General features: G+C 38.2%; 1 protein-coding gene across 1 annotated transcript; it reads left to right on the plus strand.

Annotated features, from left to right (window-relative positions):
* The first annotated feature begins 1,939 nt into the window (after nucleotides 1–1,939).
* On the plus strand, nucleotides 1,940–14,781 carry vps26bl (vacuolar protein sorting 26 homolog B, like). Its single transcript, XM_036595219.1, has 6 exons — nucleotides 1,940–2,431; nucleotides 5,540–5,696; nucleotides 5,863–6,027; nucleotides 6,993–7,168; nucleotides 8,148–8,290; nucleotides 12,049–14,781. The coding sequence occupies exons 1-6, from the start codon at nucleotides 2,209–2,211 to the stop codon at nucleotides 12,181–12,183; spliced, it is 999 nt and encodes a 332-aa protein (XP_036451112.1). The 5' UTR covers nucleotides 1,940–2,208; the 3' UTR covers nucleotides 12,184–14,781.
* The last annotated feature ends 3,583 nt before the right edge of the window (nucleotides 14,782–18,364 follow it).

The following is an 18,364-nucleotide window of genomic DNA, read 5'->3' on the forward strand; positions in this document are numbered from 1 at the left end:
GTAACATACTTGGTGAAATAAAGCGACTCTTATTCTGATTCTGAAGTTAATTCTGACACTTAGAAATTGTAATGATTACTATCACAGTATTTTCATTGATCTTTTACACATGACTAGTACAAATTAAAAAAGTAAAGAATTTAATAAGAATTACATGTCAAAATGTAATTTTCAGTTGTGAAATCCTTCCATTAAAATGAATTGAAAAAAGCCTAGCAAGAGCTGAAATCTTCCATTTCATCATTTTTCACAGCTGTGTTAACATTTTACTACAGGGAAAAATCTTTGTTGATGTTGCCGACATGCTTCATCACCCTGCTGTTGCAGATGTCCTTAAACACTGGCAGACTAAATCCAATGATCCTCTCCAAAAATAGGTTAAATAATCTTACAATATTCTTACAGCAATTGTAAAATGAAAAATATTGGATATACTGACTGCTTTAAGATTATTTCATTTTTATTCAATGTAGATGGCTACACAACTCAGGAGCCCAGAGCCTCAACTTATTTAAAAATGTTCATCCAGAATTACTAAACCCACCCCTGCTTAAATCAGCACTCAGTAATAGTAATAGACCACTGTAGTCATGCCGTCATTCTGTAGTCGGCGCCATGTTCTTATGCCCATATTAGGAACTCCGGGTCTGAGCTCTATTTCTCTATGGCCAGAATGAATAGGGTTTTCGAAAAATTGCCTCTATTAAATAAAAATGTCCAGAACCCAATACGTTTTTGTCCTCTGAATTACGATGTCGTTAAAGAGTTGGAATGTGAATATTGTTACATGTGAGCTAAAGCTACTGCGCACTGAATTCATGTCATTAGACTGACAGTCTTCTTAAGCAGGTTTTGGCAGTAAACAGTTCCATGTTCAGACTGAGGGCAGATGAAAAGAAGTCAGAACAAAATCAGCAGGTTTCCCTGCAGTTCTCTGTTTTTCATCTGATGCTCACAGAAACACGGGAATGGGGCTGAAAGGCATGATATGAGGAGGTTTCTCTATTTCCACTTAACAGCTGAGTAAATTATTTTAGCTGATTCACCGAACTAACAGGTCAGTATTTTGTCTTGTTTGCTAATATTTGTGATAGCTAGTCACAGCTGCTGAACCATTTAAGGTGAGAACGCTGTAGCAGTGATGCCAACCAATCAGCACTCAGTAGCACCAACCAATCAGCACTCAGTAACAGTAATGCTAACCAATCAGCACTCAGTAGCAGCAATGCTAACCAAACAGCACTCAGTAGCAGTAATGCCAACCAATCAGCACTCAGTAGCAGTAATGCTAACCAAACAGTACTCAGTAGCAGTAATGCCAACCAATCAGCACTCAGTAGCAGTAATGCTAACCAAACAGCACTCAGTAACAGTAATGCCAACCAATCAGCACTCAGTAGCACCAACCAATCAGCACTCAGTAGCAGTAATGCCAACCAATCAGCACTCAGTAGCAGTAATGCTAACCAAACAGCACTCGGTAGCAGTAATGCCAACCAATCAGCACTCAGTAGCAGCAAGGCTAACCAAACAGCACTCAGTAGCAGCAATGCTAACCAAACAGCACTCAGTAGCAGTAATGCTACCCAAACAGCACTCAGTAGCAGCAATGCTAACCAATCAGCTCTCAGTAGCAGTAATCCCAGCATCCCACTGCCCAAAGCTCGTTTGCTATAGAAAAAATATATATATATACAGGGAAGTTTTCTGTTCTTTTCAGTTTAAAAACATCATCCTGCTTTCTAAAATTAAAGAAAAGTCCTGAAAAATTGGTTAGAAACTATTTGTAACGTTTCGTTTTTAGCCGTTGAGCTCTATTCACCCCCATTCATTTTGGACTCACACGCGGGCGCCCTCTGGCGTTTGTCAGTCATATAACGGGAGAAATAGGAATAGGAGAAACCGGGCTCTGGTGACAGCACAGGACTTTTATTTTGGAAAAAAAGTGCTCGCTGTGGCCTTCGTCGACAGTCTCCTAACGTCTCCGTGTTCACGGCGTTTGTTGCAGAGAAATCCTGTGTTCAGTCGCTGCTCGTCATCTGAAATAAACCAGCTGCGTTTTATATTTTTACACAGTTAATCGCGCAGCTGCAGGCGGTGAGGAGGCTGGAGCGGGTAAGTTAGGGAGTCAGAGAGGCGGCGCTGTCTAGATGTTGAGCTGGATCAGGTGTTAATACAGAAGGATCTTCAGTGCGTAAAGGTGCCGGGATGAGCTTCTTCAGTTTTGGTCAAAGTGCTGAAATCGACATAGTTTTGAATGACGCCGAGACGAGGAAGAAGGTGGAACACAAGACGGAAGATGGGAAAAAGGACAAATATTTTTTATTCTACGACGGAGAGACGGTGGCGGGGAAAGTCAACATAACGCTGAAGAACCCAGGCAAACGACTGGAGCACCAGGGAATCAAGATAGAGTTTATAGGACAGATCGGTGAGTAACATCTCGAAAGCAAGCCCTGATCACACTCACTCACGGTGTTAGGTAGGTTAGGTTTGAACAGTGTTAACGTTCACACACACACACACACACACACACACACGACTACAGAGAGCAGCTCAGATCTGCCTGTGTTTATTTGGTAATGACGCAAGCAAGAATCATTGGCTTATCAGTTGACTTATTTACTGCCTTCTGGATGCAGAGGGAGGATCAGAGATATTTATTTAGAGATTTCATTCATTTACATGATTTCAACATCCCTGTTGATCTAGTCCCGTGACACATGTGACATCCGGTGGAGAAAGAGAGCTTTTATCTGGTGCCCTTTGGCCCTGTAGCACGTGACGAGTGCAGCTTCCCTCAGTGGAGCTGCAAACACTCCATGCATACTTATGTATGCACACACACACACACACACACACACACACACACACACACACACACACTCCAGGGCTGTCATGATACACATAGTTCAGGCTGATGTTGTGCTCACGATTCCGTGTGATTTTTTGATGCTGTTTGTGTTAAAGATGTCTTGGTTTAACGCAGCTCTAATTAAATAGCCTCCTCATCCCAAACGTCCAGCACACTCAAGGCATTCTTGCTCTATTGGAGCAGGTGGGTCACCAAACTCACTATTATGTGTTCCTGGAGAACTCATTCATTCTGTTGGTTGGTCAGTCAGTGGAATGTCTTCTTTGTTATCTTATCATAAACAAAAACAAACATGGAAGCTGTTGAGAGATTCACTCACTGCCTCCAAGACCAAATGGAGCACAGTTCCTGAACTGTCCTGTATTTGTTTCAGAAATGTTTTAATGTGTATGTTATTATAGAAGGAGCCTCTTGTAAGAGCTAAAGAGGAAATAGTAGATAGTTATTTCTACATATACACACTTTTTAGATAAAGTTTAATGTCCAGTATTCTGGGTGTAGTAAGTGATGCTTTGATTAGTATAATAGACTCCTGCATTACAAAACTTTAGTTTATTTTGTTAGTAGAATTTTATGTGTATTTAGGAGTGGCAGTAGATGACGTTCTATGATTTTGGGGACAATATTGTTTTTTTGTGTGAGATTTAAATGGATTTTTACTGTCCAGTACACTGTACATTGGAATTAGGTACAATAAATCGTCAAGATTTACATTTGCAGATGTTAATTCTGAAACACAGAAGTGTTATATCTGTCTATGACACTGGGCTGGCAAATAAAACATATGTAATGTGTAATATTAGATATAAATCTGTGTAATCTGAAATGTAGTTTATTAAATGTTTTGTGACTTTTGTTCATAAATGTACTTGTTTGTTTCAACCATGTGTTCACTTTAGATATAGTAATGTAAATGAGTGTATATGCTTTGTGTCTAAAAGCTTTGTTTATTATGATGTAAAAATTGTGAAAATGATTTAATATTTTAAAGCTGAAGTCCAAGTAGTTTCAAGAGTTCAGAAACTTTTTCTTGTAACTATTCACACAGTAAATACAGAAACAGTTTGGTGTTTGCTTTGTTTCTTCTTGTGTTGGTGATAATAATAATGTTAATTTTTCAAAAACTCCCACATGCATACGCCTAAGTCCAAATGTCCACTGAATGTGTTTCCCAGCTTAAAAATCATGCATTATATTAATTAGTATGCAGCAGAGAACAAGTTTCATAACCTGTTCATAACCTTTTTAAAGTGTCCAGTCTTGGGACTGAGGAGGTTTGACTGCTTGCCGTAGTTTTCCCCATCATAACATTATAAGAGAAGACTCAGTTACCTTGGCGAAGAGATGGAGCACGAAGTAAATGGCGATTACTTTTCAATGTGCCGTCCTGGAAATACTGTTGATTTGCTGAAGTCAGTGACGTTGTTCAGTTCAGTACAATAGGTGGCAGCACAGCAGAATTTTTTGTTAAAATAGAAGTTCTCAAAAATAACGGTTTCAATGCTGGGCCACCCCATAACAAAATAAACCCCAAGAATCACAACCACCTAGAACATAGTTCCCTACCTTGGTGCTGGAGAACCCACTGCCCTGCACATTTTAGTGTATTCCTTGCTCCCACCACACCCGCTTCAAGTTATGATGAGCTTGTTAATGAGCTGATTAGTTTGATTAGGTGTATTGGGAGCAGGGGAAACACTAAAATGTGCCAAGCAGGGGATACTCCAGGACCAGGTTGGGAACCACTGCCCTAGACTTTAGTAAATGCTAGATAGCATATGCATAGAATACCCCACCCCCCCCACCCCCTCCGCCAGCCAGGATGAATCCAGATTTCCAGGTTTGATAAATCAACAGTGGTTTCAATAAAAGATGACAAATGAGAGATGCTCTGAAAAAAATCACTGGCCGTATTAGCGAGCAGTTATAAAATTCAATACACGTTCATTTTTGACAGCTTTTCCATACTAGATCAAATGTGTTACACCCTTAACCCTTTACTACCTGGACTGTGAAAATATCTATGAAAATAACTTTTTCTTCTTTTCTTTCTTTCTTATTGGAAATGGTGTGTTTTATAGAAATAGAAAAAAGGGGAAAAAAAGATTTTGGAGGAGTAAAAAGTTAATAAATGGTCCACATGCACCCACACATCACTATATCAGATGGATTCATGTATTATGAGTCCTGGGCTGGGTTTCCTGAATGCATCTTAGTACAAAGATTATTTATAATGGAGTGAGCATCACACTTAACACTTTCTCTACCAGTTAATATGATATTAAGACTAAGGTGCTTTTAGGAAACCCAGGTCCGAATGATTATGCCAGTATTTATATTTAATTTCATCTAAAATATTGTAATAATTTAGCTAGGCTCTGTATGTTATCTATTTTTTTAATATTCATTTAGAAATAATTCACTATTAAACATCAACTAAAAGTGGACTAAACAATAGTTTATTAAAGTGCGCTATGATGGCCCAGGAGGCGGAGGTAGGGCTAAAAGCAGCAGGAAAATATGTAAAGGTTTTTATATGTCTGTATGTGTGTAATAGATTGTGGAAACCCATTACCCTTTAAAAAAAAACCCTCTGATTTATGTCGTGAACTTCTAGTGACAGTGTCTCTCCCTCTCTCTCTCTCTCTCTCTTTTTTTCTTCAGAGCTGTACTATGACAGAGGGAACCATCATGAGTTTGTGTCCTTGGTGAAGGACCTGGCTCGGCCAGGTGAGATGACCCAGTCTCAGACATTTGACTTTGAGTTCACACATGTGGAGAAACCGTACGAGTCTTACACGGGCCAGAACGTTAAACTTCGGTATGTATGTCCTGTTATAGAATAACTTAATGTGTCATTATCTGATTCATGTAAAAAGAAAAGTCATTTGTTTGCTGTTTTTTTTGTAATTTCATTAAGTCTTTTATCTCATTTCTGTCTGCTGTAATCATATGATGCTTCATCAGAATGGTATTTTTGCCCCAAGATATTTTCTACGAGCGACCGTCAGCAGGAGGCTAAACGACATCAGCAAAGAGATGGACATTGTTGTTCACACACTCAGCACATATCCGGAGCTGAACTCTTCCATTAAGATGGAAGTGGGAATCGAGGACTGCCTACACATCGAGTTTGAGTACAACAAGTCCAAGTAAGTCTTACATGTGTATGTAATGTATGTATGCAGACATTCTTTCTAATTCTTTCGAATCCAGCTACTTTAATGTGCACCCGTTGCTGACACAGGTGTTTAGTTCCACACACACAGTTTGTGTCATCTCTGTAGAAACGCATTGCCAGTAGAATGGGATGCTCTGGAAAAGCTGCACAAGGTCACCATGCCCAATGGCCAGCGTCAGGTTAGAGGGTTGACAGCCCCCAGTATTGGGCTGTGGAGCAGTGGAATTGTGTTATCTAGAGTGATGGAGTTGATCCAGATCTAACCATCCAACATCAGTACCTGACGTCACTTATGTATATCTTGTGGCTCAAGACAATCACATCCTCACAGCAGTGTTCCAACATCTAGTATAAAACCTTCTCAGAAGTGTAGAGACAAATGAGGGAGGGACTCCCTTGATTTCAGAGGAAATGTGGGATAAGCAGGTATCTACAAACATTTTGACACATGGTGTGGATTAGATTTGGATAATGCTTGGCAAATATGACAGACTTGGAAAATGTTATCTGTTCACTTATATTATAAGCATCTAGCAAAGAAGGAGAACAGCATGTGAGTAGTTATAATGATAAATAAAGTTGTTAATTATGTAATATTGGTTGGAAAATAAAATAATATGTAAATATTGTGTAGATATTATACATTGTTGTTGTTGGAACAAAACCTTGTACATCCATTTGTGTCATTGTTTATTGATGCCCACTGCCATTTGTACTGTGTGAAACTTTCTGGTCCATTCATCATGAAATTATCCAAAAAGACTTCTAATAAAATCATGTTCCATTAACTTAACTTAAGTTAAAAGTTAATAATGTTTTTTTCCTTCTCCTGAAAAGTTACTCCTATATGATAAATAGGTACAATAGTGGTTATATTATGTGTAGTTGTACGAATTGAGTAATTATACATATATTCCCTTCTTTTTTTTCCCTCAGGTACCATCTGAAGGATGTGATAGTGGGTAAGATCTATTTCTTGCTAGTGCGGATTAAAATCAAGCACATGGAGATAGACATCATCAAGAGGGAGACGACAGGGACTGGGCCCAACGTTTATCATGAAAATGATACTATTGCTAAGTACGAAATCATGGATGGAGCACCGGTCAGAGGTACAGAGAAGCTGAATGATTGAAAGATTTGAAAAGTTTTAACTTTAGGTTATATTTCATGCTTTGGCAATAGTTTACCTAGGTTGCATTTGATGTTTTAGTAATGTTTTTCCTTTAAATAAAGCAATTTAAATGAAATTTTAATGTTATTTCTTTGTGGGCAACACATATAACTGATAATTACACCGATCAGGCATTTCATTATGACCACCTCCTTGTTTCTACGCTCATTGTCCATTTTATCAGCTCCACTTATTATATGGGTGAACTTTGTAGTTCTACAATTACAGACTGTAGTCCGTCTGTTTCTCTGCATACTTTGTTAGCCCCCTTTTACCCTGTTCTTCAGTGGTCAGGACCCCCATGGACCCTCACAGAGCAGGTACTATTTGGGTGGTGGATCATTCTCAGCACTGCAGTAACACTGACGTGGTGGTGGTGTGTTAGTGTGTGTTGTGCTGGTCTGAGTGGATCAGACACAGCAGTGCTGCTGGAGTTTTTAAACACTGTGTCCACTCACTGTCCACTCTATTAGACACTCCTGTCTTATCAGGTGGTCATAATGTTATGCCTGATTGGTGTATGTAAAGCACAATTTGTATGTGAATACTTCTCGATTGCAGCTGTGTACAGAATTTGCTTGTCTTTGCTTGTAAAGTGTTAAAGATGTGTTTTCCTTAAGTAGACAAGTAGATAAGTGTCAAGAAATTAGACCTCTAAAAAGATGATAATCAAAGTGCTTCAAGGTTTTGCAAATATCAAGTACAGGCACTGGTTAAAGGACATCCAGTAACTTGTTGATTTACCTAACAGAAATGTATTTGCCTAACATGCTAATACACTGGAAGTAACTGGATTGTCCTTCCTTATTTGCTGTAGGCCTCGGCTTTACAGAAGCATTTATGTCCGTCACAGCACAACAGAGCATTATGTAATCATCTGAAGCCTTTTTCATAGTTTTCTATGTTCGTTTGTGCAGGTGAATCAATCCCGATCCGACTCTTCTTGGCTGGCTATGAGATGACTCCTACCATGAGAGACATTAATAAGAAGTTCTCTGTTCGCTATTACCTCAACCTGGTGCTCATTGACGAAGAGGAAAGGCGCTACTTCAAACAGCAGGTACATGTTTTTGTTTTAATTATGTATTTGAACCTTAGTTCTTGACCTGTAATCAGTATCAACACACTGGTGCTTGTGGTGTGACCAACAATGGAAACATTTTAATTGTGGCAGCTTTTAAATATGAATAATAATTAAAAACTAATTAGTACTAATGCTAATAATTAGTATGGAGTGTCATCAGTGATTAGCTGACATAAGGCGGTTTTGAGGAACAGTGAATTGAAATGTGTTGGATTTCCCGAAAGTGCATGCTCAACAGTTTTCTCCCTCGGCTATTCATTTTCAGCTCTATTTCTGCACATTCTTTTGCAACACATTGGGCAAGTCACTTCCCATCTGCTTTAAAGGAATAGTTTGGTGGAAAAAAACATGTGTGTATAGTTTTCTGTGTTATGTGTAAAAATAGACAAAGTGCAGACAGTCTAGGGATGCATCGATACTTTTTTTTTCAGACCAAGTGCGTTTTAATGTCTTGCTGATACCGAGATGATAATGAATAACCTACTTCATTTACCTACTACTGGGGTAAATGAGTGCAATGTACCTCAACGGTCAATAAAATATAGCTGATCTGGCCACGCAAGCTGATTGGTTGAGAGGCATTCTAATCATGTTGTTATTTTGCCATAACATCACGGGTTCTTCACAAGCACTGTATCACTCTGCTGAGACGCTGTTGCTAAGCAACGACTTTGACAGCTGTAGGATACGCTCAAGCCATTTGAACATTTTTACTTCTTACTTTGCCACAAACAGAAAATGGACACTTTTAAGATCACATTTGACCGACAGCCGATTTGGTCAGACTCTGAAGATGAGACGACACTAAATTCCCAAAACTGTCAGTCGGTCTGTGTGGAGCTGGAGAACGAACTACCAGCTGTGCAGTGAGTGAGTGGAGCTCGTTACTCTGACGTAGCAACAAGCTGCTTAAAACATACTGCATTAAATTCCGCGTTCACGGCCCAATTTATTTATTTCTTACTTTATTTATTTACCTGCTGTATAAAAGCAAGGTTGTGTGTTATCGTGAGTAACACACTCCATCTCGTGTTCTATTGCTTAATTAGTTACCTTGAAGAAGTAGCGCCGTAGTGGAGAAAAGTGGGTTTTGGTCCATGCCAAAAAAGTGCTTCTGTACAGCTGTAAGTGAAGTACATTTCATAGTTTTGATCTCATGCTCCTCTTCTGCATCTTTCAACAACAGTCTCTGTAGCACAGTGACAGCAGGAATCAGCATCTGAGGCCGATGAATTCGAAGAGCTCACTTGTCGAGTTGACTGTACATTTGAATAGATGTATAGACAAAGCCTACGATAAATATGTTTACATTGTATGAAAATGCTCAGTTCGATTAACATGCTACATGAATCGCAGTCCCTAAAGACAGTTTATAGATAATTATCCATAAAGCTGTTTCATTCAAAATATACAACGTATACGAGTTTTGAGCAGAAACGTTGAGAAACTTGTCACACTGTGCACTGAAACTAAAAGCAGGCAGTGATTGACGTGGGTAGGACTGTACAGTGTCTCTACAGCCTATTTTACAAAGACGGTTGTTAAAAAAAGCCATAGTAATATTTATACCTCACAATTCTATTGAGTCAAACCGAGTCATACATACGAACGTTGGTAGCAAATATTGAGCTTCTTGCCTCCGTTTTACTAGACCAGGGTTGCACAACTCCAGTCCTGGAGTGCCGGTGTGCAGAGCAGTTTGGAGGTTTCTCTACTTAAACACACCCACTAAACCTGGCAATTAACAGATAAATGCAATCAGGTGCGTCTTAGTAGGTTAAATCACCAAACTGTGCTGGACATCGGCACCCCTGAATTGGACAACCTGTCTCCACCTGTATTGTGGAAGTGGTTGAGATTGTGTTTGGCCCAATCCGATTTCACCCCTTGCCCCTACCACTTAGCCCTTTCCCCTCTGTTTTGTGCGTTCACGTCTAGGGGTAGGGTGTCCCGATTTTTGTTGAGATAGAGGGGTAGGGTGAGGTGTTAGGGCAACATGACCCTTCAAACAGAGGTTTTTCGGAGGCACACTCCAAACAGAGTGTTAATGAAAAAAAAAAACAGTAAAAGCAACCAAAAAACCCCTCAAATGTAAGTATTTTTATTTGTTAAAAATTGCTAGAACCGTTGTATTATCTGAGTTTAATGTTGTTTCAGTGTATTAAGGTTCTCTTAAGGTTCTTCATAACAAGCATAAAAAATCGCTAGTGGTATGCTAATGTCTCTGTAGCTAACTAGCTAAATTCCACCTTTTTACCATTTAAGGTGGAACAAGAAAATTCAAATGAGAAGAGGGAGAATAGCTGACTTCAGCTTCACCTCACCAAAGAATTAGGAGTGGGTGATGATAAATAATTGAAATCATTGACAGTAAAAATATGATGCCCTAAATTAACTTAAGACCAGCAGCAATGCTGCTGAACTTTACCCTCTTCTGTTATCACTGCAGACTGGCAGGGTCACCTACAGAGCAGCGCTAGTAGCCTGTTAATGAAGAAATGTTCTTTTTATTTGAGGGTCCCATTTCATAGGTGAAGATTTTAACCACCACCCCTTGTAACTCAGTTCCAAGGGGCAAGATGACACTCGAAAACAAGGGGTAGGTGTAAAAATAAGAAATGGGATTGGGCCTCAGTGTGTGTTGAAAAAATGGCTAAAATCAAACAGTGTATTCCTGGCGGAAATATGTCAAAGCGGGACGTTTACAGTGGCCAACGACTTTGCATCCGACTGCCATGGGGTCAGAAACACTTTGCTGTGTGAGCAGATCCTCGTTCACTATCAGCTTGAGTTGTTCGTTCCTTAGTGCAGCAGCATAAACTTGGCTCACACTACACACTATCAAGTGGTATCGAATGTTGGTATCTGTGCATTTTTAAGAGAATGAGTACGAGTAAACGAGCACAGTATCGTGCAGTACCAGTATCGGTATCGATGCATGCCTAGACAAAACTCGAGCGTTAGGACGGCTGCTTCAACCGTCTTGCACTATGACGGCAGCATTGCTTCACCAGTCGTGTTTTGAGGCCAGTTTGTGATGATTTAGCCATGTGGTTGGTAATAATGGTAAATAATTAGCACAATGCTAATTAACACAGTCATCATATATTTATTTTAGCCAACTGCTAACTGCACTGTCCAAGCATCATGAACATTAACTACATTAGCGCAGGCAGGTTCTGTGGCTGTAAGTTTGCTGTCACCATGTCCGTATTCTCTCATTAGCATATTGTAGTGTATTGGACTGTGACGGGTTCAAACTTATTTGTGATCTATATGATATGTAGAGCACCACAAATATACAGTACTGTGCAAAATGAGATGATATTTAAAAAGCTATTAATTTGTGCAGTAATAATTTATGGGCTCAGAAAAATAAAAACATTAGATTAAATATAAATAACATTAATACAATAAGTAAAGAATGTATGTATGTGTTTATTTAACTCGTTCCAATTCTGCACTCAAGGCAGTCTGGCATTGTTTGTAGTTATCCTCCAAAATCTAGTTTGGCTAATCAATATTAAAGTTAAATCGGCTGTGCTGCTGGTGAATTTTAATAAATCCATGCGATGGCTGGGGAGACGTATGGAACCAGACTTATGTTCTTCTAACCAGCCCATAAAATAGCAGCAGCTTTTTAAAAAATAAACGTAACATAAACATTCAACATAACTATACATAGGTACATGATGATTACTGTGCACTGATGTCCATAACTGCTGATTTTGCAGGAGATCATACTATGGAGGAAGGGTGACATCGTGAGGAAGAGCATGTCTCATCAAGCTGCCATCGCCTCCCAGCGCTTTGAGGGATCAGCTTCTGCAGAGAAAGCCCTCGCCCAGGCTAAAGAGGACAACGACTGAACCCAGCCACGTCATCTCAAGACCTCACAACAGAGAGAAGTCTATGTCTGCGTGTGTGTGTATGTGTGAGCAGATGCTTTGAATGTATGTTTATGGACGTGCAGCTACAGCATGATGATCTTCACCATTCCTAAACGTTGGTTTTTTGTGATCAAAAGCTGTAAAAGTAGCTTTTTAAAAAGGGAAGTCAGAGAGGAAAGGTTAAATGTTTATTAACAGTGAAACATAAACATCTGCCAATATATTGATTAATTCCAGTTATTTTTTCCATTTGTGCAGTCCATCTAAAAAGTCCCACCACATTCCAATCTCTGGTTCCTAGTAAGACACATTTGTTTTGTTTTTTTACGTCTTTTTCAGATATTTTGATATTCTGTTTTTACTGTAACTGTTCCATTTTTTTAGTAAATTTTCCAAAACTTAGTTCTACCTACTTTTATGCATTCGAAGTACATGCCTTCATCCTTTGAATTTGCTGCCATTCCTGTGTCTTGTCAAAGCACCTTGAGATTTTAAGTGAGTTTTAAGGAGGATGCTGCTTGCAGGTTTAATGTAGCAGTGAGCAGGACCAAACCTTCAATTTAATTGTGACTTTTATAACATTTATAGCGAAGCAATCAGACTTCGAGGCTGCGAGTTCAGTATTAAAGGTCAGCTGATATATTCATGTCCGTATTCTAAGGGCGTTTTATTAAGAGATGCTATTATTTAGGGCCTGTTTTGTAGGCATGCCTCATCTTCATTCAGTGTTTCTTATTGTTCTGTAAATGTGATGCCACAGTTTCTGAGGCTTTACTAGAATCATGTCTTAATTCTTGTGCCTAAATGTCGACTACCAGTTTTCACCTTCTGTAGTGCCGGAAATGAGATCTCTTCTGTCTGCCTCATGAAAAACCTAACCGTTAACTAACTCTCATGGAATTTGCTATTTGATTGATAGAAATCTTTAACTGTAACAGCTTTAAGTGCAGTGTGAATTCTTAGTCATTCGAAAAGCTTATAATATCATCAGTGTACACGATAGTGAAGCATAATTCATGGCCCTTAAAAATAAAGGTTCTTAAATGGCTCTTGGCTTGGACTTAAGGTTCTAGGAAAAACCTTTAGTTGGTATTTAATCTTTACATGCTGTGGAGGCTTGTTCACCTTTGTTAAACCGCACATCTCAGTTACAAGAATGGTTCTTTAAGGATTTATACTTTGAAAGGTTCTTTAGGCAACCAAAAATGGTTGTTCTGTGTTGTTACACAGAGAACTCTTTTTGGCATCTTTACTTTTAAGCGTGCACTTAAGCTATGAAATACTTGTCTTTCATGACTGGGTTGGTTATAAAGTTTGGTCCTTCCGTGGATTTTTTTCCAGTAGAGTTCTGGAGCTGTTAAAATCTCTTTCATGATCATTGTTTCATGTATAAAGCCTTGAGGGCATTTCATGTTTACTCCCAAACACACCCAGGACATCTCATCTGCCCTGGATGCGACAGTAGTGTCTTGATACTGGTCTTTTGGCCCAGCCCTGCTGTTGGCTTCTAGCATTTAATGACAGATTTGACTAGAATAACTGACAATATTTTTAAAACTTCTGCATAATTAAATTAGTAATATGTGAAGTCATTTAGAGTGATCTGATGTGAAATGTCATTGTAGAGAAATTACTAAGTCATGATTGTTTTCAGTGGTGATAGGAACCAGACGTCTGAAGTGATTGCTTGAAAAATGAGACATTGTTTTACAGCAGTTTTGAGAGAAGGTTTTGGCCTAACTTGTATTTTCTCAAATGCACTGAAGGTAGAGATATGCATCCAGAGCTTTATAAGGCAAAGTAGTCCCCAAATAAACTAAACCCCCATCACATATGAAAACTCAGAAGACGTGTAGGTCGACTGGTCATTTTGGATAGTAAATAAAACCTGAATTTCTCCACAATGTACCCATTTATATCAAACCACTCTGAATGACTTTGTTTACACAAAATTAGACTGAAAATTGGTGGAACTCCCCTTTAAGGGTAAGCGGTCTGGCTGATGACAAATAGTGACTATTAAGCACAGGTTGGCTTACATGGCCAAAGCTTTAAGTCACCTAAACATCATTGAAACCAGTGTGGATTGTTTTGCTCAAAGTTCTGTGGAAGCCATGGTTTAGTATGCCAGTCGTGCTGTCCATTCTTATGTACATGTTTAAGGTCATCATTGTTTGTCTTTTTCAGAGAGTGAGGAGAAAAATGTCCTTTAATTGCTTGCAGTAGGATCCAGTTCCTAACCTCCTAATCGTATAGCATTGTGTGGAAAAAATAGTGCTTTAAACAGCATCAGACAAAAAAGTATACTTCTATATTAATATTATGTATGTACAAAATTTATTTACAGATATAAAGGTATATATGATTTGAAATAAAGTCTTTAGAAATCGCTTCTGACCAGCTTTAAGGTACTTAGTGAAAAGGGACTTTGAGAATCCTGTAATGTGCTAGATGCTAATATAAAGTCTGCAGTACACCAACTCTGACAGTGCTGTCACTGCTTGTATCCCATGTTCTGTAAAATGACAATGTGTTTTTACTCAGATTGCCCTGATTAAAACAGCCCTCTGAAATTTTCATTGTTTGCTTCTGATCTGATTCGTCTGACTTATACCAAAGCCCAAAAGGATGAGATGGGAAAAACATTGAAAGTGTATTCTGGAGTCTAAGTTCTACTATATTTATTTTTTCTGCCTGTATAACATCCCACAGCCAAGAAAGTATTCCTAGCATCACTTTCTCACACAATTTCAGCCATCAAAAACATCACTTTTTTCCTTTCTCAAAGTTTTTAAAAATGGCTAACATTGGCTAACACTTTGCATTGGGGTGGCTGTTTTTATTATTTTTTTTCCCTTACATTTCAGGTACCAGGTGAAAGAAAAATACTGGGGACCTAAGTGGCTCACAGTTAGCATGTAATGCCAGCTTTGACCAGCAGGGGCAGCTGTTTTTCCCCTCTTACTCTTCAGGGACCAGGTGAAAAAATACTTAGCATTAGCATCCTAATTGTTATCAATTTAGCTCTCCAGTATTTTATTATTTTTTTTTACCTGAAAGAGTACAGGGGAAAACAGCTGCCCCCTGCTGGTTGAAGGTGGTGTAACATGGTAAGCCACCTTTTGTGTGTTACCAGTCTGCCTGTAGGCATCTCAACAGTGGGGAAAAATGGGAGGGAGAAGTAAAATTTCTCAAGAAACACACTTTCTTTTCATTCTACCTTTCAGGGCTTCTGTAGACTTCACACTGATGCTGAACATAGATATTTCCTTTATTGGTTTAACTGGAAAATTGAGCACTAAGGTATGTAGATTCAGATTGTTTGTCTGTTTAGTTTGGTCACACAGTTCAAGCACCTGTGCGGCCTTTACTAAATAAACAGAAAAGATTTGGTGCATGTGTTTTAAATTGAGTATGTGTGTTTCTGTGGTTAGATAAGATAAATCACTGAAAACACACTTATTTCAGTACAGTTCAGTTTTTTGAACCAGGCAAGTTTCAGACCTGAATACATAGAAATATCTTAATATCATTAATAAAAAAAGATGCTGTATAACACGTGGCTAATTTTTCAAAACAGAACAGCCAATACCAGCACAATAAAATGTACATGTATTTAATTTACATGATATCTGTAGTATGTTTGTGACATTTCTGTTCTGTGGATAAACACTTCGAAAATATGAACTGTTTTGAATGTATATGGTGGAGTATGGGCTTCTCTCAGTGTTTATTTGTGAAGGCCTTGGTTGTAACACTAAAACTAACCCTGCTGTGTGGAGGCTGTACTTTTAGTGATGCTTATTTTTAATCATCCAAAATCTTCAAGCTCAGATCTAATTTAAAGTTACAAAACCCGTATATTGAACGTGGCCTGACGTCATCTATGCTAATGGTGTCAGGAATGTATAAATATTTGGTGTGAACAGATGGCTCAGTGGAAAACACGTTCAATTTCAATCCTTAAAGTTCTAAAAGAATCTAAACATTTGAGATTGTCTTGCTTTTTTCTACCATCACAAGTACTTTAGCCGGGTTAGCTCTCACTGTGAGTTATGTACATTTTTTGAAACAGTGCACCAAGAGGACAATTAAACTAATACAGGCCTATAAATGTGAATTATTTGACAAAGAAATAGAACTGAATAATAAAAATCATGTATTATGAAAAATTTTAGGCTAAGAAAAGATTTTGTGTGAAAATTGAAAAATATTGTTCCAGTTGCTGTGGGAATATGAAATAATCAAAAGTAGATTCTACTCAAACTCAAAAGCAACATAAAAAAATCTACATAAAATTATCCATCTTACATTTTACCACACGTTAGGTTGTGCCCCTGTCTTTCCTAGTGTCTGAAAATAAGTATATGCTCTCATGCAAAAAAAATGGGGCAAGCCCAGTGGTCTTTATCGATGATTTTGGCCTGGCCAGAGTCCAGATTTAAAACCTGTAGAGAATATTTGGTCTCACATTACATACAAAGTAGATTGGCAGTGTTTTTCAACTGTTTGAAACCATCAGTGCTGAGTGGAACAATACTGATTCTTCTTTCTGTAAAAGGTTGTCGGCAAGTTTACCCACAAGTCTTCAACATTCAAAGAAATCGAAGGGGAAAGCTATCCCATAATACGTTATGTCATCTATTTGTTTAACTCTTGCTCATTTACTGACTTTAATGATTTGTTTTTAAGACCATTAAATGCTTAAATGATAGATAGATAGATAGATAGATAGATAGATAGATAGATAGATAGATAAAAGGGAGAGTGCATAGATAGATGAAAGGGAGAGTGTATAGATAGATAGATAGATAGATAGATAGATAGATAGATAGATAGATAGATGAAAGGGAGAGTGCATAGATAGATAGATAGATAGATAAAAGGGAGAGTGCATAGATAGATAGATGAAAGGGAGAGTGTACAGATAGATAGATAGATAGATAGATAAAAGGGAGAGTGCATAGATAGATAGATAGATGAAAGGGAGAGTGCACAGACAGATAGATAGATAGATAGATAGATAGATGAAAGGGAGAGTGCATAGATAGATAGATGAAAGGGAGAGCATACAGATAGATAGCTAGATAGATGAAAGGGAGAGTGCATAGATAGATAGATGAAAGGGAGAGTGTACAGATAGATAGATAGATAGATAGATAGATAGATAGATGAAAGGGAGAGTGCATAGATAGATAGATAGATAGATAAAAGGGAGAGTGCATAGATAGATAGATGAAAGGGAGAGTGTACAGATAGATAGATAGATAGATAGATAAAAGGGAGAGTGCATAGATAGATAGATAGATGAAAGGGAGAGTGCACAGACAGATAGATAGATAGATAGATAGATAGATGAAAGGGAGAGTGCATAGATAGATAGATGAAAGGGAGAGCATACAGATAGATAGATAGATAGATGAAAGGGAGAGTGCATAGATAGATAGATGAAAGGGAGAGTGTACAGATAGATAGATAGATAGATAGATAGATAGATAGATAGATAGATAGATAGATAGATAAAAGGGAGAGTGTATAGATAGATAGATAGATAGATAGATAGATGAAAGGGAGAGTGCATAGATAGATAGATAAAAGGGAGAGTGCATAGATAGATAGATGAAAGGGAGAGTGTATAGATAGATAGATAGATAGATAGATAGATAGATAGATAGATAGATAGATAGATGAAAGGGAGAGTGCATAGATAGATAGATGAAAGGGAGAGTGCATAGATAGATAGATGAAAGGGAGAGTGCATAGATAGATAGATGAAAGGGAGAGCATACAGATAGATAGATAGATAGATAGATAGATAGATAGATAGATAGATAGATAGATAGATGAAAGGGAGAGTGCATAGATAGATAGATAGATGAAAGGGAGAGTGTACAGATAGATAGATAGATAGATAGATAGATAGATAGATAGATAGATAGATAGATAGATAGATAACCTGAGATCAAAAAGGCAGTGCAATAATGACTGTACAAGGAGGCGCAGGTAACAGCATATAATCACAGTACTGAATAATTATGTGCATATACTGGTACTGAAATAAAGTGTCTAAAATAAAGGGTCAAGGTGTGGAGTGTCCAAATGTGCAAGATGTGCAATAGGGGATACAGAAAGTGCAATATGTACAGGTTTGCATACTTAC

Source organism: Colossoma macropomum, unplaced genomic scaffold (genome assembly GCF_904425465.1).
Source record: "Colossoma macropomum unplaced genomic scaffold, Colossoma_macropomum, whole genome shotgun sequence".
NCBI lineage: Eukaryota > Metazoa > Chordata > Actinopteri > Characiformes > Serrasalmidae > Colossoma > Colossoma macropomum.